The sequence below is a fragment of the Siphateles boraxobius genome, unplaced genomic scaffold (assembly GCF_051911475.1).
Source record: "Siphateles boraxobius isolate OS27281-9 unplaced genomic scaffold, OSU_SipBor_1 53, whole genome shotgun sequence".
In the NCBI taxonomy this organism is placed as follows: Eukaryota; Metazoa; Chordata; class Actinopteri; order Cypriniformes; family Leuciscidae; genus Siphateles; species Siphateles boraxobius.
This window is the reverse complement of record NW_027509175.1, coordinates 13,865,001-13,886,403: the sequence shown is the minus strand read 5'-3', so window position 1 is coordinate 13,886,403 and position 21,403 is coordinate 13,865,001. Positions and strand designations below refer to the sequence as shown.

The window sequence follows — 21,403 nt, the reverse complement described above, 5'->3', positions numbered from 1 at the left end:
AATAGGGTGGCCATACAGTACGTCCGGATTTTGGCCGGACAGTCCGGATTTTAAGCCCCCTGTCCGGCGTCCGGCACAGTCTCAAGCCGGACACTCATTTGTCTTCTTTTTGGAGTTGCGCTGAATTGTTTAAAAAAATTAACCTATAAAAATCCTGCATATTGATAGCGGCTCCTTGATGCCCGTAAATTAGTTAAAATCTCCTGGAATCTAGAGCCGCGCAAGCGAGACAGAACATACTGTATGTGCTCCAAACCGTGCAGCGCCCCCCCCCCACCACCCCCGTCAACAAAACCGATCGCCAAAATATATGTGTCCTCCTTTTTGGTGTTATGGACATGGACACCCTACATGTGAAACAACACAAAATTTCATTGAGACCCTTTATTCTCTCCATATTTGCCGGAAACGCATTAAAACAGCAGTCAATAAAATTTTTAGAGCTTCATAAATCGTAACTTTCTTTACGATCACTATTGGCTACGTGCACAGGCGAAGGAACAACCTTCAGGTTTGTCTAGAAGTTGGCGTATTCATTTCCGGTCGTTCTATTTACATCCTAGCAACCAAAGCAGAGCCGTCGGCGTTGTTCGCAAAATGAGTGGTGCTGGTGTACGAAAGAGTACAATGTACGTGGTACATTTAAACTGATGAAAACTGTGGCCGGCTCAAAGGATCACTGCTGTGTGCCAAGTTGCTCGGCTTCAAGTCGACACAACAGTGTATTAAGTTTCCATCGGTTTCCTCAGGAGGCTATCCTATGTGCTAAGTGGCTGAACAGAATACGGAGGGCGGAATTTACAGTCACTCAAAACACGAAGGTATGCAGATGTTGTGTTTTATTACGAGTGTACACAAATATAAGTAAACACTTTGCAGTTTGAATGATGTCCTGTATGAACAAAATGACGGAGTATGTTTTTATGTTTCCACTGTTCGATCGTGCCCACGCCTCTCTCTCTCTCACACACACACACACTCCAGCATTGCAATATTGACATCGCAGCCTGTTCATTATGCTGCATTCACTCAAAACACGAATAGAACGGAATTTATCGCTATTTAGCGTTTTATTTATTTTTATACCGTGTATTCTCTGTGTGAATTCGTGCACCGAACCGTGACGCCTGTACCGTTTTCTTTTCTACCGTTTTCCGTCAGTTTCCATAAAAGATCAGGATTCAGGAGAGGTGGTCGTCAGGCCAATGTGCTACAGATCGCTGACGAAAAAAGAGAAACCTCAAGTGGTGAGGTTTCTCTTTTTTCGTCAGCGACCTTTAGCACATTCCCCTGACGACCACCTCTCCTGAATCCTGATATTTTATGGAAACTAACGGAAGGAGGAGTGTATCATCCTGTGGATGTCGCTGACGCTCACTGCCGGTAAATCCGAAAGACACCGGGAAAAGGAAAAGGAAGAACTGCTACCGGCGGCTGCCATTTCTGTGGGAAAATTCTGGTAGTGAAATCGACAGGCTCATAACCGTACATTGATATGCCAACTCTGAATGAAATCGAACGTTCGCTCAGCCCATTGTGCACAGAGGCTATTGTGACCAGTGGGATTAAATTGTTAATGTCTGGCACAAGTGTGTGTCTGTCTCCAGCAAGACTACCAACCATTACCATAATGCATGAAAAATAACCACACTAGATGCATTCACATTTTACAGAGGATTTTATTCATTATTATTTTATTCAGGATTTACACTTCATTCAATGTTTGCTATTTTATTGGTTCATGTCCCTTTATCAAACTCATCACATTTTGGATGTGAGCACAGAACAATCCCTTTGCCTTGGTAGCTACATAAAATAGAATTAAATTACTGCTCTGCTTTTCCCCACAAAAGAAAAATGAATCAGAATGATTTGTTTATTTATACGCTACTCTCTGTTTGGTGCCAGGAAGATATTCTCATCTTGTCCCTCCTTGAAAAAGTATTTGCATATGTAACAGTATTAGACCTATATATTCAGAACCAGAGGAGACAGTCAAAGTTATGAAGGCACTGATAGTTAAGAGCAGATTGTTTAGTAAAGCTGGGCTTTAGAGCCGATGACCAGACAAATGTGTCGAGAAGATCCACATGTGTCTTTGCATTTGAAGAGCCATGAGGTTTATGATGAGCATCAGTCATTCACTCATGGATGCCATTTCTGTGGGGAAAAACTGTAAGTAAGAAAAAACAAAAAAAACATGCTTGTTTTTTAAATGTACATGATATTAAAAACATTTAGAGTAGTACCTTGGATGCTGATTGGTCAGACATGAAACAGACAGAATTCATCAGCTGTGTATATCACTGCACAGAACCCATAGAGACAAAGATCAATTTAATTTGTCTATAATATTGCACACAGTAATGATTTTCTACAAGGAATAAAGAAAATAAACTTACTCTACAAGCATCTCCTAAGCAAACACCTTGAATAGAAGGGACACACTAATCATTAGTCAACATGAAATCATATTCAACCCTATTTATACTTTATCAATACACATTCTTATTTGTATGTGAATGATTCATGAGCGCATGATTTCTGCTGACATCTCGCAGACAGCATAGGCTACTAATGTTAACTAACAGCCTAATAATTATTTAAGCATTGTTTTAGCAGACTCAACATGAAGCTCTTCATTCTGCCATTTTTCACAATTTAAAAACATTCCTATACAATCAAGTCCTGCCCTACATTTTCTCACTTAATATCTGGCTTTATAATAAATGTGACATTATGGAAGTAAAACAGTTTGCAAATGGCAAATTTCCTCAAGTTTGGGACAATGGTTAAAATGCTGTTTTGAGCAGATGATAAAGAAACACATTTAAAATGTTTGAAAGATTAAATACAGTCTTACCATATAAACAGGATCAACAAAAGGACCACAGCGATGACAGTTGCAATGATAATTGCAATGTTAGATTGTGCAATGGAATCTACTGAAGAAAAAATAGGTTAAAACAGTTGGCATGAAATGAAAATTTACCTATCTGGTTTCTAAATGCATGTTATAGATCTTATGGTGAACACAAAACATGACTTTAATTAGATTAATAAGGTTATTAATTAATAAGGGAATTATTCAATTGTATCTTGCATAGTGCATATGTGAATTAAAGAATTACCTAAATGATAGTATATAACTAACATATATATCCTATTTTACGGAAGTGCGCAAATATAGATACAAGCGCTGGTCAGCGTATTTCTTGTTTGTTTCTTCCATGAAATAAAAAATAAAACAAAAACATATACACAATTCAAATGTTATGACTAACAACTGTGAGATTTTAACTCATAATTCGGAACCAAAAGTCTGAATTGTGAGTTATAAACTTGGAATTACGAGAATAGGTAAAGTCAGAAAAACAAGGTATAAACTCACAATTGCAACAAAAAAAAAGTTAGAAGTTTGAGATATAAACTCGGCATTGAGAGAAAAAAGTCAGAAATGTGAGATACAAACTCGTAATTGAAAAAAAAAACATTCAGAAGTATGAAATATAACTCGGAACTGAGAGAAAAAAGTCAGAAATGTGAGATGCAAACTCGGAATTGAGAGAAAAAGTCAAAAGTTTAAGATATAAACTCGGAATTAAGAGAAAAATATTCAGAAGTTTAAGATATAAACTCGGAATTGAGAGAAAAAAGTCAGAAGTGTGGGATATAAACTCGGCTTTAAAAAAATAAATAACTGAATACCAAGCGCTTGTGTACTTGTGTAAACTATGGTTGTGGCCTGATAATATCCAGTAAGGTGATTAATGTTATTACTTTTGTCTTACCGTCAAACAGATCTCTCTCATACATTGGATCACTGGTCTCCTCGTTCACTGCACTCTTTAGTGTGCAGGTGTAGGAGTTTTCTGGGTCACTGCTCTTGGTCACTGTTAATATCCTCGTATTACGATCTCGTCTGTACAGTGTCTCTCCAGCCGAGTTCTTCCAGATTACTGTACTTTCAGATGGGCCATCATCATCACAACTCAAGGAACATTTAGGAACATCTCCCAATACGCATTCTTTTTTAATATAAGGTTTGCGGGAAGGCTCTGTGAATTAAGATGAAAATTAACAACAGTGTATATATATATATATATATATATACACATACAGTGTTAAGGGAAGTTACTTTTAAAGTAATAAATTACAATATTGCGTTACTCCCCCAAAAAGTAACTTATTGCGTTACTTGGTTACCTTTTATGAAAAGTAATGTGTTACATTACAAGTACTTACAATAATATACAGTACTTATTCTGATCCAATGTTCATCAAAAGGTAAATATGCACCAAATATATTGTATTTGTATGTAATTTATAATTAGTAATGCGCTTAATAAAAATCATTACTCTAAGTACCTGTTTATTGTAGGGTTATTATCATGAACTAAACTATTAAAAACTTCTGTTAATTGAAATAAAGCTATAATATAAACAAAAACAACAAAAAAATTAGATGAAATACTTCAACTAATCGAAAATTGGGAATGTTGCATTGGCAAAAAAATAAATAAGTTAAATGTAAGTTTAATAAACTGAAAAACTAAAACTAAACTAAAACTGATTCAAACCTATGAAAAACTAAAAACATGGCAAAAGCACAAAACAAAATTACAAAAAATTAAAAAAAACATTTTTTTTTAAATAATATAAATTAAAAATGTTAGATCTAAAACTTAAACTAAATGAAATCAACTGAAATATTTTTAAGTTGATGCGCTAAATTATAACTGGAAAATGAAATAACTAAAATTAAAAAATAAATCAAACCAAAAAGCAATATAAAAAAAACTGATAACATGGCAAAAGCATAAAGATATTACAAACAAAAAAACAAAAATTAACATGAAAACTAAAAATATAAAAATAAAAGCTAATTCACAATATAATAAAACTATATAAAAAAATACTGGTGTATTTTTGCCCATCAAAAAGAAAATTATAATTTAAAAAAAATGTTTTAACATTTAAATACATTTTTGTTATATGACCCAGAACATTAGTTGATAACTAAATTATTTGTAACACAGCTGTAATATATGTAAATAATTATGATGATGAAAATGAAATGTGCACGTTTTATTTGGACTCACCTATAACAGTCAGAGTGAATTGTTTTCTTTGCTCTTTACTGTTGATGTCGAGGGTATAAACTCCAGTGTGTGTGAGCTGTAGAGATCTTAAAGTGAGTTCTCCAGTGCGTTTGTCCAGGCTTGCGTGGGATCTGAATTTGGAGTTGGGAATTGCAGTGCTGTCATCCTCCCGCTCCCATTCAATGACCTTCACAACAACTCCAGCATTGTCTCTGTGTTTCCATGTAATGCTGGTGGTGCCGGGATACACAGATCCAGACACGGGAGAGAACGTAGTTTCACTATTCACCGCTTTCATCACATTATCACCTGAGGGAAATTATATATTACCAAATTATATTGACAGCAGGAAACTTATAAGCAAGTTTGGCATTGCATAGTATATTTTTTTTTCCCAAAACAATGTTAAAAACCCTGAGTTTCCATCATTGTTTTAACAGTTAGTTCTACTCAATTTTATGATTTAAACAATCTAATTCAAAATGCAATGGTATTTTGTGGTTGTTATTTTAAACCACTCTTGAAACTTAAAGGCACCAAATTAAATATGAATATACAATTTAAGAGGTTTGATTTTCATTTAAAGCGAAGACTTCTTATACTAAAAAGAACAAAAAACAACCTTTTAGACATCTGATGATTTTCTCAAGCTTTAAGTATCTTGGAGTGTTTTATAAATGCCAAATAATCATTCAGTACCATGATATAACTTTCTGATATCATTCCCAATACAGCACTATATATTTTGTACTAAAGATTGAACTATTACCTGAAACAGCTTCGCAGAGGATCAAGATCCAGAGAATATGAGAACATCTGAAGAACATCTTCACACTGCTTTTCTTCTTCTCTTTCGATCTCCTTGGGCTTGTGTTAGTGTATAATCTAGTGTAACCATGTAACAGAGCTGTTTCTGTCTCGAGTCTGTAGGTTGTGTTGGGCTTCATGATCTTTCATGCCCTCTTGTGGTTCAATGCGAAATGAAATTCACCGAAATTACAAGAGAACCTCTGCTTGATGGTGTGACAAATGTTTATACCCTTTCTCTAAGGTAAAATAACCATCTTTCAAAATAGTAAACAGATTTTACCCTGCCAAACATTTCATGACTAAATATAGGCTAAAGCTAATATTGATACACAATGCTCATTTTGCCAAGTACACACATGTTGCTGTTTGAACATAAAAAGCTCTGCAAAGTCCCTCCAGCGGGAGTTATTCTCTATATCTGAATTTCTTTCTTTTACACAGAGTACCTATGGTTTACAGTCCCAGAAAACTATTTCGTGGAATGGACCTCAAGCACGGACAGAGTTGTTCAAAAAGGCTTTCATGTTTGTTGCAGCTTCTTATGATACAGAAAACACTTCAACTACAGTGTCTAATTTCCTTAAATGATTTTGAAATGAAAGGTTATGTTAAAACTATAGAGCATGAGTCCATCCACACGTGCAAATGTTTTAATTAATGGCACTTTTATTTAAATTGAAATGTACTTGAGTTGTCTTTGCCTCTTTTGTGTTTGTTCTGTGATTGTGTGATCTAATTTGTTCTGCTATCTTGGCCAGGTCTCTCTTGAAAAAGAGATTTTATATCTCAATGAGACAAACCTGGTTAAATAAAGGTTAAATAAAAAAAAAATATATATATATATATCAGTGCCACTGTTTCTGAACTCCCTGAAACACCTCTAGTCATGAGTTTTCTACCGGGAACCAGTGTTGAGGGTAACTTATTACAAGTAACTTGAGTTACGTAATCAGATTACTTTTTCAAGTAACTAGTAAAGTAACGCATTATTTTTTCTATTTACAACAAAATATCTGAGTTACTTTTCAAATAAGTAACGCGAGTTACTTTTTCTCATTTATTGACTGACAGCTCTCCTGTCCCCATGTTGAGAGAAATAAAGTGAGGTGTTGTGTGCATTTGCATTGAACATGCATTTACTCATCTCACTTGCACAAAAACATTCAGTATTCCTCAAAATGAATAAAAACAGTCAAATGCAATCTCAGAATTTTGTGCAAAAGTTTTATAATTAACTATGTTAAATTACACAAATATACTTTATGTATTTAATCTCACTTTATTAACCAATGTCTTTGCTGCTGACCTACAATGAACAAATTCAACCATACTAATAAGCAAAAATGACTTTAGATTAGGTTTAGAAATAAGAGTGTTGAACTTCCTTCTCCTGTATCCTATTGTTATTTAATCAAGAACAGCAGCAGCTGAAAGGTTTGTTTGAGCGGCGCCCTCTACTGTACAGGAGTAAATATGCATTTCCTTCAGCCTTAGGCTTATTCATTTAACTTTTGATGTGAAAGGGCCTTAACAATTGGCAAAAATAGATTGTTTTAGCTGTTATTAAAAAACAAACAAATAAGCCCATGCAGGTGAGAAAAAGTAACGCAAAAGTAATGTAACGCATTACTTTCCATAAAAAGTAACTAAGTAACGTACTTAGTTACTTTTTTGGGGAGTAACGCAATATTGTAATGCATTACTTTTAAAAGTAACTTTCCCCAACACTGCCGGGAACGAACACGTCACAATATTCCTCATTTAAATAATTCATGCAGAATAAAGGGGCGGGGCCTGGTTGAGTTAGTTAGTAGGCCGTTTCTCAATATGCGTTCTTGTTTGTACTTGTGTTCCCGTGAAACATCATCAGTCGCTGCCCAAGTACTGCTTCAATTCAAAGTTCACATCTAGCCAAGTACAGCTCAAATCGTCTCAGGTTACGACTGTAACCCTAGTTCCCTAAGAAGAGAACTAGACGCTGCGTTGATGACGCTTTGGGAACGCCCCTGCGTGATTGCGTCTGATCATTTTATATTTAACAATATTATTACAACATTATTTTCCTGTTATCTCTGTAAAGCTGCTTTGAAACAATCTGTATTTTAAAAAGCGCTATATAAATAAAGGTGACTTGAAGCACTTGTGTCAACTAGTCCATTGGCGAGAGTGAGCGTCACGACCAGGAAAGGATAAAAGCACATCCGGTCTGACCGGCGTTAGCCTCGAATTAGCCAAAGAAAGTCGATCACAGGAATGCAGGGAGTATGGCAAAGTGACGCAGCGTCTCGTTCCCTTCACAGTGAACTAGGGTTACAGTCATAACCTGAGACATTCCCTTTCGAGAGAACTCGCGCTGCGTTGATGGGGACGAGAATGCCCGAGCGCCATATGAACCAGAGCCTGTCTGTGTGAATACTGAGAGCACAACTAAGACAAGAGCACCTGTGATCTTGGGGTATCGCCCAGGTCGAAGTTGTAAAACCTTATGAAAGTGAGCGGAGAGGACCAAACTGCCGTATACCACATTCTACAGGGATACATCCTTATATAACAAGGCTTTCTAAGCCGTCCTGGCCTACATATCAAAAGTAACTTGTCTGTCGCGGTGTCAGTGTCCTCTTTGCTTCGCAATTTTTCTCTGCGTGAGAAAATGGATGTGTGGCGTGAGAGAGTGTGAAAAGGGTCAATTGCGTGAGTCTCACGGTGAATGCGTGAGAGTTGGCAGCTCTTGCTAAGGCTGTCACGTACAGCTTCAGTGTGGAAGGGGATAACCCTGCGGAAAACAAACCCGCGGTAACTCCAGCACTGTACCAATCGGGCAGTAAAGCAAAAGTAACTCGCAATGCTCATAGTAAGCGCCCTCGAGCGCTGACAGATCATGCTCCGTTACAAGCAAACAACACATAAATCGTGTGTATCCCCACCCGTAGTGAAACGTTTTGTTTGCTCGCCATAATGTATATGCTTGTGACTGATATAGTGACAGTCAGACAACAATAAATAAGACAGACAGTATGAACACAGAGCGCTTGCTGAAGGCTGGATGTGCTTTTATCCTTTCCTGGTCGTGACGTCACCCGCCCGTAACGCTCACTCTCACCTTTGGACTAGTTGACACAAGTTATTCAGACGCAATCACGCAGGGGCGTTCCCAAAGCGTCATCGACTCAGCGTCTAGTTCCCTCGAAAGGGAACCCCGGATGTGTTATTTTATCGAGAACCATTTTATCGAGGATGCATCGAGAGAGGTGTCTTGTGCGGACTTGAGATAGCCAGGTATCCCAGAATGCATCTCGCACTAACCAGTAAGCGCCAATGACGGAGGAGAAAACCAGCAAAATTAAAAAAAAAAAAATACTGTTGTTGTGTCACGAAATGGACATTTCAGGCGAGAATGTAATTGTTTAAAAATCAAATCTGTGGTTTAATGATAAAGATAGTTAAAGATTGTTTGCTTTATTTCTATTGTATAGCTTCTTATACCTTTTATACCGTTATAGCTATTACTGATCACTAAAACTGCAATTTAACAAAAAGAGACATGGTTGTATTTTATGTCATATTTAATTTTATTTCAGTAAAGATAATCAGAGTATGCACATATTGCCTGAACCACATATTAATATGTTTATTTTATTTTTTTTAAATGTAAACGAAAAGAGTTATGGTAAGGAGCGGGACATTTTCCAAACTCGCTCGAAGCGCTTGACCAATCACAACACACTGGTCCAGCCGACCAATCAGAGCGCAGTGTGCTTTTCAGAAGGAGGGGCTTCATAGAGACAGGAAGTAAACAGAGCGTTACTGACAGAATGGGAAGAGAGAAGCCGTAACAATGGAGAATATGAGGAAAATAATCCACATTCAAGCAGGAAAACCTGTTCTAGTAGAGGCTGAAAACAACATCAAGACTTTGTAAAAGGGCATAACAGGTCATCTTTAATGCACATGTCTCAATTTTAAGGCATTTCAAAAGAAAAGTTGCTCACAAGATGGCAGCATTGTATGACATTTAAATTGTCACACAATGATGTATTTAAGCCACCAGGTCACTGCTACAGACATGCAAACCATTTTGGGGTCGTGATCCACCAGTTTAGAACCACTGACCTAGATCCAGTATGAGATAATATGAAAAACATCTACAACAAACCTTTCCATCAGCCTATCTTATCTATCTATAAATTATATCAAATATATATTTGTTTTATTCATAAATCAGTGCTTGCCAGCTTTCTAGTCCGCAAGACCAAAGATAAAAATAGCTGGCCAACATCTCAAAACATCAGATCTATTCTATATCTGTTAGACAGAAACACCTGCTTCATAATGCAGCACATTAGATGACATCCTTCCACACCTGTGAAGCGCCGTCTCAATTTCTGCACAACTGGCATCTTTACTTCATGATTCTTTCAGCATAACCGCCAACTCTCTGATCGCAAAACAGGAAATTCATTCTGTTTCCTCCAGTTGATTGTGAAAAAGGTTCTGGAACATTTGCTGTGTTCAGAAGAGCAATGAACTGCCAATACAATCTCTTATTGTTACTCCTCTGTGGCTTCGCTGCACTCTCTGGTAGGTTGTCACTTTATTTTGAATAGAAATGTTAATAGACTGAAGTGAAGAAGCTGTTTTTCTTATATATTTTGTAAATATATATTTTGTAGTTGAGATCAAATGTTACGATGCGATTAAAAGATATCAAGAATAGTAATCCATATTAACATTTGATCTAAGGCATACTAAGTTATTTACTATCAAGTAAATTTTATCAAGTCACTGTAACATCTAAATTCGCTTTTGTCAGAAACACTATTGAAGTGTCATTTTTAAGTGCTAGATCAGTTAAAATATGCCCTTAAAGCAACAAATGCGATATTATAGTGGACACTTGAACAAATGCACTTCTGCTGTAATTTTTGGACACTTTGAAATGCAAATCTAGTTACGTTTACACACAAACTGCTGCAATGAGTGTTTGTTCGTGTCAGCCTTTAATTGAAGACACTCACAGAAAATCGAACATTTAGATATGTAGTCAAATTATAGTGTTACTCTCGTAAAAATAAAGGTTCTGTATTGGCATTTATGTTTCTGTGAGAACATTTAAACATCAATGGAATATTTAAATTCCACAAAAAGTTCTTTGTAGTGGAAAAAGTTTCTTTAGATTATTAAAATGTTCTTCGAAATAAGAAAGAAATGATTCTTCAAGAGCTTCAAGGTTTGTGTGTAAGAGAAACACACTAACATAAGTATAGATGTATAACAAAGGTAGATTTGAACTTCAGATTTGAACAGTTTCTTTATAGATACATAAATGTCAGGTCAGGGCATATGTGTTGTAATTTAACTTCTGTTGTCCGTTACATTGGTTTGGTATTTTTGAGTTACCTTTTACCTTTCTGCTGTTTTTATAATAGTTATATTGTTTAAATTTTGATTTATTAGGCTGCCTAACACAGATCCCTTATTTTGACAACTTACCCCGTACAGTGTGATGAAAGATCCTGTTGTTGTTATAGGAGTCAGTGTGTGTTAAATTAACTTTTTTTATTGTGGGAATATAATATTGAACTGTGTTGTCTAAAGTTAGTGTCTGAACCGAAATTGACTTGTAGAAAGAAACCCACCCTGAGAATTATTCATTCTCTGTTTTTCCTCATAGTGAACCACATATGAGCAGTTGAACCCTGTTGAGTTTATTAAATACTAATATGATTTTATTTATTATAGTCTCAACAGAGGAATGTAAAACAGATCTACTAGTGGGAACGTCCTGCATCATTAAGCTGACAAAAACAAACAATGTGAAACCACCTGAGATAAAATGGGTCCATGACAGAAACGGCTACATTCTTCGCTGGAAAGGTGGGACAATCAGAGAAATATCTGAAGGTGTATCTATGGAAGAAGATGGATCATTGAGATTTTTAAGTGTTAGTCTGAATGACACGGGCAAATATACATTCACCGCATCTACTGATGAAGGTACAGAGATTGTTAAAGGAGAAAAGGAAATTAAAGTATATGGTAAGATGACAAATATTTCTACCTTTCCAACACAATAATAATAACAAAGTCAGACTGTATATTTCTATAGCTACAGTAGTAGTAAATAACCACCATGTTTCTGAAACAGAAAAGGCCCCTAAACCTACTGTAAAGTTCAGATGCACAGATGATGGGAAAGCGACTCTCTCCTGTGACATCGGAAAAAGAGAAGATCTGACTCTATCCTGGTATAAAGAAGACAAAATTATCCAGAATGAAAAAAACCCTCAGGTGTTCTTGTCATCTACTCAAGTACAGGAGAATAAACCGTACTCATGCGAGGCACACAATCCTGCCAGCAAACACAAAAGTGAGAGAATCCCAGTATCATGTAAGTATTTCTTATTTCATGCTTTTTCTTGAAATGGTTAAAAATACTCTTGTGTTGTCTGTAAGGAAACATCTAAATCTAGAGCTTTCTGGGTTTGAACAGACCTGAACTTAAACATTGATGTAAAAAATCAAGATGTGCAGCTCTGGCACTTTTCACGATTTCACTTTTGTTCCATAAAGTATATGAACTGGTTTTTGGGCCGTTTCCTGTTTTTGCTGCTGACGTACAATCGTGAATCTAGTGAACAATCGTGAACAGAAAAGCAACAGTATTTTTCACATTGACTCAGCAAAATGGTGTTAAACTGTGTACTTATAAAGATAAATCAAAAGTTTGGACACATTTATTCACTGTTAAAAAATGTTTGCAATTAGCTATCACAACTTAAAATGTATCATAAGAATGATTTATCTGGATACAGCGAATACAGTTTCAGATTTCAAGCTGAATAAAACCTAGCATGTTAAGGCAGCACAAACACTTACTTTTTATAATTGAAACAACAATTATTATGTAATTTTTTTTACAGTGTTCTTTATTCAATATCAAAGTCATCAAAACTATGAAATGACAAAAGTCTGAGAATTATGTGGTGACCAAAACAAAAAAAGTTAAGATAAATAGGAGAAAATGCTTCATTTATGTTGATGCCAAATGTTGTTCATTCAGACTCAATGGTATTTGAATTTGCCAACATGATTGACATTCCCATGGAAATAGATTATGCAAAGTGAGAGAAAATACAACCCAGACTACATTAAAAATGGTTCACTTGGTACTGTATTGGGTCGTACTGCAGATTAAGCATCATTGAAGGAACATGCATGTTGCACACTTGATGATGCTTTCACTTCACTATCCAATCCAAACCATCCAGCAGTAGACATTAAAATGAAATGAAAACATTTACACAACTATATTAGCCTACAAAATAATTCTAAGCATTTAAATGGAAGTTTTCAGATCAAATTGTTTTTAAAAGTTAATTAAGAATAAAGTGTGTCCAAACATTTGACTCTCTCATGAAATAACGTTGGATCGTACAGTATTACATATGATGCAGTTTTATTTTAAACAGCTTAAAACTTGTTTTTTAATGATCCACTTGTCTGTTATTGATTTCTTGTGGTTGTGTCTTACAGGTTCAGGTTCAGGTTATAGTAAACTCTTTGGCTTTGATTTCTGGATCATGGCGAGCATCCTAGCCGGTGGAGGAGCCCTTCTGCTGCTGCTGATCTGTGTTCTCATCATCTGTGCGTGTAAAAGCTGTCGGCAACGTACGAAGCGACAACAAGGTCAGTGACGTCTTCATCGACTCGAATAAATCAACGAGCAATTGTATTTTCAACAAAAGATTAAAATGAAGCTGTCGTTAGTCGAGCTTGAAAAATTCTCGGCACAATCCTCAGCGTATTTAAATGCCAACTCTTAAATACAGGCATTTAAATGAAATTATACATTTTGAATGTTCCTATAAATGTATCTGTTTAAAAACTGGTTATAATTAACAAGTTTAAAACAGGAAAGCGAATCCTTTTACCACAGTTTCCTGTTTCTCATTTGTATTAGATTCAACATGTTGACTGATTCTTAAAACAAAAAATGTTTAGTGCTTAATATTTGTACATTTTGAATATGTTAGGCCACTGTTATGTAATGCATTTGCCAGATCTCTTTGTTTAGGCAGCACCAGACCGATCTAGAAAACCGATATAACCGAGCTCCGCATAATATCCTGTATACAAACGTCTTTATGTGGTTTACTGTGGCATTTAACAGAACAATCGGCACTAAAAACAGGTTTTCTAAGAATCCACACTTTTAAAAAATGAGACAAAAATATCATATTCACTCTCTACTGTATGTAGAATTAGCGTTACTTGGTATTAATTTGAGAAAATATAATTCCCAGTGCACGCAAACTTACCAGATTACTAATCACTCAGTTGGTTGCTTGGATTCACGTTTTTATCAATTTCTTTATTTCTAAAGAGATACAACAACAGGATTACACAAATCAAGAACTTGCTACAGGTATATTACTAGCTGCTATATAATATTATGTAATTAAATATTGGTCATCCTGCTCTCTGAAAAATCCATATCAGTCCACCACTTAACACATAACAGATTAACTTTACAGTCTAGATCACACACATCTTAAAAATGCAAGGTTATGAACATCTTGTCTTTGATATCTTCCAGAAGAGGAAGAGTTAAGGCTATCAGGACTTACCCCAGGTCATAACGGTACAAGCAGATCCAAACAGACCGCTAGAGGACAACCGGCACCACCCGTCCCGCAAGAAGACTTATTGCCCTGCAGCCCATCTCCAGAAACTCCTCGAAGCCAGAATCAACCCAAAGCCCAGATCCGTGCTCGACCCCCCCCACCGCCTCAGGACGAGGATGAGGAATACCCGCCTCCGTTACCTCAGCCGAGGACCAAACAGCACCGAAACAAGAGGAATCAAGAGCCGTACCGACCAATGGAATGAGATGAACCATAGTAAATTAGACTTTCCTAGAATGATTTTCATTGAGTAAAAGACATTTATTGATTGTAAGAGTGTCATTAAAAAAAAAATTAAAAAAAAAAAAAAAACAGTTTTCTAAATATGAAAAATCGGTCATATACTCACCCTCGCAACTATTAGCTATTAATACTAAACTATCATTTTTCTCGTCTTAGGCAGAATGTCCAAGCTGTTCTAGTCTATACAAGGAAAGTAGATGGTGATTTACAAGATTACCATAAAAACTGTCTTTACAACATGTGCGCTATATACTCCAAGTCTTTACGACGAATTACAAAGCAAAATATATATTTTTTTTGTTAGAGATTAACAAAATCCAATCTTCTTTTGGCCTATAACAATAATCTAAATTAATGTGTACTTTATAACAATTATTAAACTGCTTACTTTCATTATTCCGTGCGTGTTTACATCATATCAGTAAATAACAGAAAGAATGTTTATTATATAGCCTACTAACTATAACAAAAAAGGAGAATTTGCAAGCAAAAATGGAAAGCGATAGTACGGTAATAAAACACGAATCAACATAATGTGCATAGCATCGCATTTGCTGTGCACAGTTCACAAAACAATGTTTCGGTTGGTAACTGTAATACATTGCAGAAACAATACCAATCTCTTGAGATTCCAAGTTATAGTTTCCACCATTATTTGATATGAATAGCATTTGTTATGTTGGCAAACGTTTGTAACGTTATTCAAAAACAATTGTTTTCAATAGGTCCAAACAACAATGGGATATAAGCTACTTATCTGCTCATATGATATACTGTGGTTTTCGGGAATGTCTTTCGTTACTGGGAGAGTTTTGATGTCGTTAGTGACATTAGCACTGATAAAGCGAACACTGTAAACAAACACAAACTGTCCACAGCGCGCGCCTCAAGCTATCAGAATCATCCGCGCAGCGGAGCCGAAGCACAACTCACATAATGACCAAAACAATGTTCCTCCGCGAGTTTATATGCTTCAGCCGCGAGAGCGCCAAAAGTAATATAGCGTAGCTTTAAAATAATAGATTATCACTTGTCTACGTATATTTTTTGAGAGTTTATAGGGGCAGAGAAAGGTAGCCTATAGCCTAAATGAAAAAAAACCTTAAATTTTAGTTTGTTTGTAAGGTGAGCGTGAGTGAACAATGACAGAATGTTAATTCTTAGACGAATTATTCCTTTCAAGGTCATTTCTCTCACGTTCTTATTCGTCTCTTTAAACAATGCAACAGAGCTCTGAACATTATACTTACATCTGTTGCTGTGGATGCATAATTTTTATTTATTATCTATTCTAGACAGTTGGTTGTGTTATCTCAACATGACACCGGTTTGAGAGGGAATCATCCTTATGTACATAGCTACAACTAACCCGATTGTTTCCCTTTTCTTCATGTATATCATTCTTTTGGGGTAGGACATGCTCAAGTGTATAGCTGGTCTATGAGCTGGCCGGTGCATGATACAACTGTATTTTATAGAGTAATTATTGTATTGTGTGTGTGTGTGTGTGTGTGTGTGTGTGTGTGTGTGTGTGTGTGTGTGTGTGTGTGTGTGTGTGTGTGTGTGTGTGTGTGTGTGTGTGTGTGTGTGTGTGTGTGTGTGTGTGTGTGTGTTTTGTGAGGCCATAAAAGTGGAAAATAAAGGCATTTATATATTTGAGTTTTTGTATAGCAATTCTTATTATTTAAAATAGTTTATTTAAATTATTGAAAAGTTTTCAGGTCCGTCTTTTGCATTATTTCTCCTTTAAGGTCTTCTGAAAATATAAAGACAAAACAGAAATTGGTTTTGACAATGCTATGACAATTGCACCAAATCATGGTGCAAATGCAAAGTTTGCTTTTGTATGCAAAACTCATTTCGGTTCTTGTGCGCTGTGGTGACGTTTTCACACTTAAAATCTACACATCTACCAGCATGTGAAGGCCTCAGGGATGTGGTTAACTGCATCTCATTTCACCCACAGTCATGTCAGCTTTTCTTCTATTGTTTGCTGTTTTCCTGTATGTGTGGGATGATGGCCTCTGAAGATGAAGACTGCACTTAAGAGTTCAAGACAAAACATCAACTTGTTTCCCTACATAAGATTATTAATCCCAGCTACACAGTGAATATTTCTCCATAGCTTGTTCTTAAATGGTAAAAAATGAATAATGCATGAGAAAAAATTTACTCTTGTGTGCCACTCATGTGGTAAACTGAGATTTCTTTTAACATTTTAGCACTTGATAAAAATACATTATGTGACATGCATAAATATTCCATACACAACTAACAATTGCTTGCAAATGACAGCATCCTATTGTATTGTGATAAAATTGGCCTGTAAGATTCGAATAAGTAAAATGCCAGTCTGAGTGAAGTTGGAAAAAAATGTCAGGTAAATATTAGAATTTTCTATATTAATTAGAAAATTTATAAATATTAGAAAATATTGACTCTTTCAACTTTTTCAGTCGTGCAAAGAAAGCAAGTTATTAATAAATATATTAAGCTAAAAGTAATAATGAATTTTGAGGAAAATAAGTGATGCGCTTACACAATGAAGAAAGAAGAAAATTTTTGAATATTGTCTATGTAAAAATGCCTGAAAGGACTGAATGCATTAAAATCTGATGATAAATAAATAAATAAAACATACTCTGTTCTGTTTCACAGAATTTAGACTAGTGAAGCCAGAAAGTTTGTTGATGCACATCGTGGCAATTTTTCCAATTAATCATCATCATGAGTAATTATTTCCACGTTTATGATAAAAGGAGAAGTGCATGCTAATTTTGGTGTTGGTCAGAAATGTGTCATCATGGAAATAAGACACGCTTTAATCTCATCTGTGTCAGATTGGAACGCCTCTAAGGAAGTCATAAAGCACATTATGTGTGACCAGTGTTTTTCAAAAGAATATGTGAAACTGACATCAAACAATAAAAAGTAAAACCTTTTTTTGTTTGTTTTTGCTTTTGCAAATGACAACCCTGTGGCGTAGATTTAATTATGTTCTATATGTAGTTGTTTCCTGTTTTAGGTTGTCCACACAGGAAGTGGCTAAAATAAGGTTATCACTTTTTTAGATACACCAGTATACACAAATACGAAACTGCTAGGGAACTTCAACAGTTATTGAAGTAGCCTAAGATATGCGGTTACAATATACGTGCATATGGGCTGCATGCTTCACTGTGTACATGCAATTAAACATATTAAAGAGGAAAAGTGTTTAAAGTCCCCCTGTAGTGAAAATCAAGCTTTTGATATTGTTTATGAATATGTGATGTTTTTTTATATGCTTTAAGACCAACAAGTCATGTTGCAAGTCAACACCTTTGCTGAGTATTTTCTCATATGCCGTGGCAGGGCCGGCGCTAGCCATTTGGGTGCCCTAAGCACAAATGCTTGGTGGTGCCCCCCCTCCCCCCAAATATTTTTTAAGAAATATTTGTTATTTATATATAAAATAGTTAAATGTATATATAATATAAATTATATATAAATATATACAGTATATACATGCAAATATTTCTTAAATACGTGCATGTGTGTGTGTATTTATATATACAAAATAATTATACACAGCACACACAGATATATCATGTAGACACAAACTTTTGTTTTGGATGCGATTAATCTTTTCCCAGCCCTAATAATTTGACAACTCTCTGAATATGAAAATATACAAACACTGAGATTGTGGGTTTTTTTTCTAATTGCAGTTTCACCAAAAGATGTCGCCCTAAGTTGGGCCTTGGCCTATGAACCTCTTTGAAAATGACCGCATTATGCGCATAGAACAACAACGAAAAAACGTATCTAAGCGGTCTTCCTTTTCTTCTCAAACAAACTAACTGCATCTTAAACAGCCCAAGTTTCAAAATTTTCCCCGGACCCCCGTTAAAATAAAATATTCAACATGCAGGGCTAAAAAAGCCTGTCCCGGATCATTTGCACTTCTAGCGACGCCCCCCTGGACATGCATACACGACACAAGGGCGCCCGCGCTACAAAACTAACATTTTTATTTAAAACATTGTCTTACCTGCAAGCGACGCGCGAGTATCATCCCGCTGTCTTTTCTTTTCCCTTTTTTCCGCCCCTGACTCTTTGTGCCTTTTCGAGGCCATCCCAGCAAACAAATTTAGGTTCTGGGAACGTTCTGGGAACGTTAGTTTTTGGTTCCCAGAACGTTCCTAGAACTTTCCCTTAACGTTAGGGGAACGTTACCGGAACGTTTTCCTTACGTTATAAAAATGGAACCTAAAAATAACCTACATGGAACGTTCCTATAACGTTCTTGTTTGGTTCCCAAAAAAATAACCTCATGGGACCTTTCGGGAACGTTAGGGGAACGTTCTGTGTTTGCTGGGATGTCTGAGGTCGGTGTCTGCCAAATTTGACATTGATTGAGGCATAATCGAACAGACCACTGGGAGGTGGGGAAGGGGGGGCACCAGAGGGAGACTGGCACAGGAGATTCACCTTTTTCTCGACTAATTTGGTCTAGGCCTATATTACTTTTGTATTGCTTTTGTATATTAACATGCTTTAGACATGTTTTATTTGTTATTTATACTTGTAGCCTATTGTGATGATTTTTCACGACCCAGATTTTTTGGTGCCCCCCCAAGCACTTGGTGCCCTACGCGCAGTGCGTGATGTGCGTGTGCGGAGCGCCGGCCCTGCCCGTGAACCAAAGACAGTCTCAAAAACGGCTTGCAATCGCTGGAGTTTCTGATGAAAACTACCTTGAACCAATCAGGAGTGTGTGTCCCGACTCCCGCTGATTCATTACCATAGTAAGTTGAAGAAATCAACTAGCTAGTCACGACTGTTTCCCGAAACCATATTGTCACAAACTGGTCGTTCAACCACGTTGGTTAATGATGTCATGCAGGTGGTAGAGTAATAACTAGCCTACTTTTAATTAATCTGTTTGAGATCGAATTAATGCTACACGTTTTGCTATAAATTACGGACATGGACTATTTCTAATTTTTCTCAGTTATTTAGTTTTATATCCAGATTCAATCATAGGCTCGTTCTTACGTAGGCTAGTAGAGCATGTTCACACATGTGCACTCTTCAAAAACGGTGCTTTAAATCTCTTGACAAACTAAAAGATGTAAATGACATTTGTATATATTCTAAATAAAAGGGACTGGATCTCTGAGCTGGTGTGAGTGAGTGGAGGCGGGGCTCATTTGCATATTCATAGAACCGCGTATACTAAATGAGGCAAGGATGTAGTAGAGTTACATTCAAGATATTTGAAGGCATGAAGACATTTATTTTCAAGGAAAAAACGTTTAAATATGTTATTTTGGTGATCAAAGATGAGTTTTAAGGGATACAATGATTGACTAAAGGGGGACTTTAAACAATTGTTTTTGAGGAATGCCAACAGACAATGTGCGTAACTTGCCTTACAATCTGGAAATTATTATTCATTCTTTACAAATGCAGTAGTCTCCATCTGATTTTTGAAATACAGAATCGATTACATTTTTTTTCTCAGTTCTCTCTTTTTTCTCTGAACTGAAACCGCAATAATGTAGGCTACCTTGATAGTGGCATATTAACTGACTCTTGCTAATAAAGATGCACCACAAACTCAAGATTACAGTGTAAAAATCAATGCTCATATATACACTGAATGAGCTGGTCACTGTAAAAAAATGATCTTGATTTTAACGGTAAAAGACTGTAAAAATGCTACAGTGAAAAACTGTTAATTGGTTAACAGAAAGTTTCCTTACTATACACGGTAAATAACTGTGATATATATAATGGTACATTTAATGTAATTTTACTGTAAGTTTACAGTTTTTTGAAGTGAAAAAGAACAAGTCATTGTATAATTTACCGTGAAAAAATGTAAATTGACATTCCCACAATTCCCTGCGTGACAATTCACATTTAATGTATTTTTTTAAAATAACTGTTTCTTCATAATTTTCTTAGTTTTTTTTTCTAATCAGTTATGTACATTAGGGTTTTATGTTACATATAATGTTGTTAAAATAATGCTTATTGCATTTTTTAAATTACAACAAGTTACCATGATGTTGTTTAATGTTTGTGTGAATGACACAGTGCAGCTTCTATATATTATTATAACCTTTCTCGTGGAAGAGCTGCTTGTGAAGGGCTTTACAATTGATCATGTGACTTTCATTACTGCTGTGATTGTTGGCTGTCAGTGTATTACAATGGGAAAAAAAAGATATTAATACTTCAAAAGATCAGTAAATTAACATTATATCAGATAATGAAATGCGGTTTATTGCTTTAAAACTATATAAGGTTAAAAGTCTGTAAAACCTAAAATGCTGCTACCGTATTTTGAACAGGAACACTCTGGTAACCACAGCTGCCAGTTTTTTCCTGTAAATTTAACAGATTTTTTTTTACAGTGTAGGGTTTGGTTTAGGGTTAGGTTTAGGGTAGGCCAGAATGTTGCTGGTTTGAGTCCAACAAGAAGTGAAACATAAACATGAAGTGAGTCGGTGTCATTCAGGTTACTCTGTAAGGTTGACCCTCAGGGGTACTGAAAGTCACATGTAGGAACTA

General features: G+C 35.9%; 2 protein-coding genes across 3 annotated transcripts; one reads left to right on the top strand and one right to left on the bottom strand.

Moving 5' to 3' along the window:
• Positions 1-1,659: 1,659 nt before the first annotated feature.
• Positions 1,660-5,988, bottom strand: LOC143714047 (uncharacterized). 2 transcript variants are annotated; one of them, XM_077204947.1, is made up of 7 exons: positions 5,872-5,988; positions 5,103-5,411; positions 3,792-4,058; positions 2,864-2,942; positions 2,403-2,428; positions 2,250-2,306; positions 1,660-2,160 (listed from the first exon to the last, which is right to left on the bottom strand). In XM_077204947.1, the coding sequence occupies exons 1-5, from the start codon at positions 5,927-5,929 to the stop codon at positions 2,404-2,406; spliced, it is 738 nt and encodes a 245-aa protein (XP_077061062.1). In that variant the 5' UTR covers positions 5,930-5,988; the 3' UTR covers positions 1,660-2,160; positions 2,250-2,306; position 2,403. The 2 variants fall into 2 exon arrangements, with proteins under 2 accessions (XP_077061062.1, XP_077061061.1); XM_077204946.1 differs by having other exon boundaries at positions 2,864-2,945; positions 5,872-5,987.
• A 4,036-nt stretch (positions 5,989-10,024) lies between these two features.
• cd2 (CD2 molecule) lies at positions 10,025-16,498 on the top strand. The gene is made up of 5 exons (XM_077205455.1): positions 10,025-10,490; positions 11,652-11,948; positions 12,058-12,300; positions 13,446-13,598; positions 14,509-16,498. The coding sequence occupies exons 1-5, from the start codon at positions 10,433-10,435 to the stop codon at positions 14,799-14,801; spliced, it is 1,044 nt and encodes a 347-aa protein (XP_077061570.1). The 5' UTR covers positions 10,025-10,432; the 3' UTR covers positions 14,802-16,498.
• Positions 16,499-21,403: the final 4,905 nt, after the last annotated feature.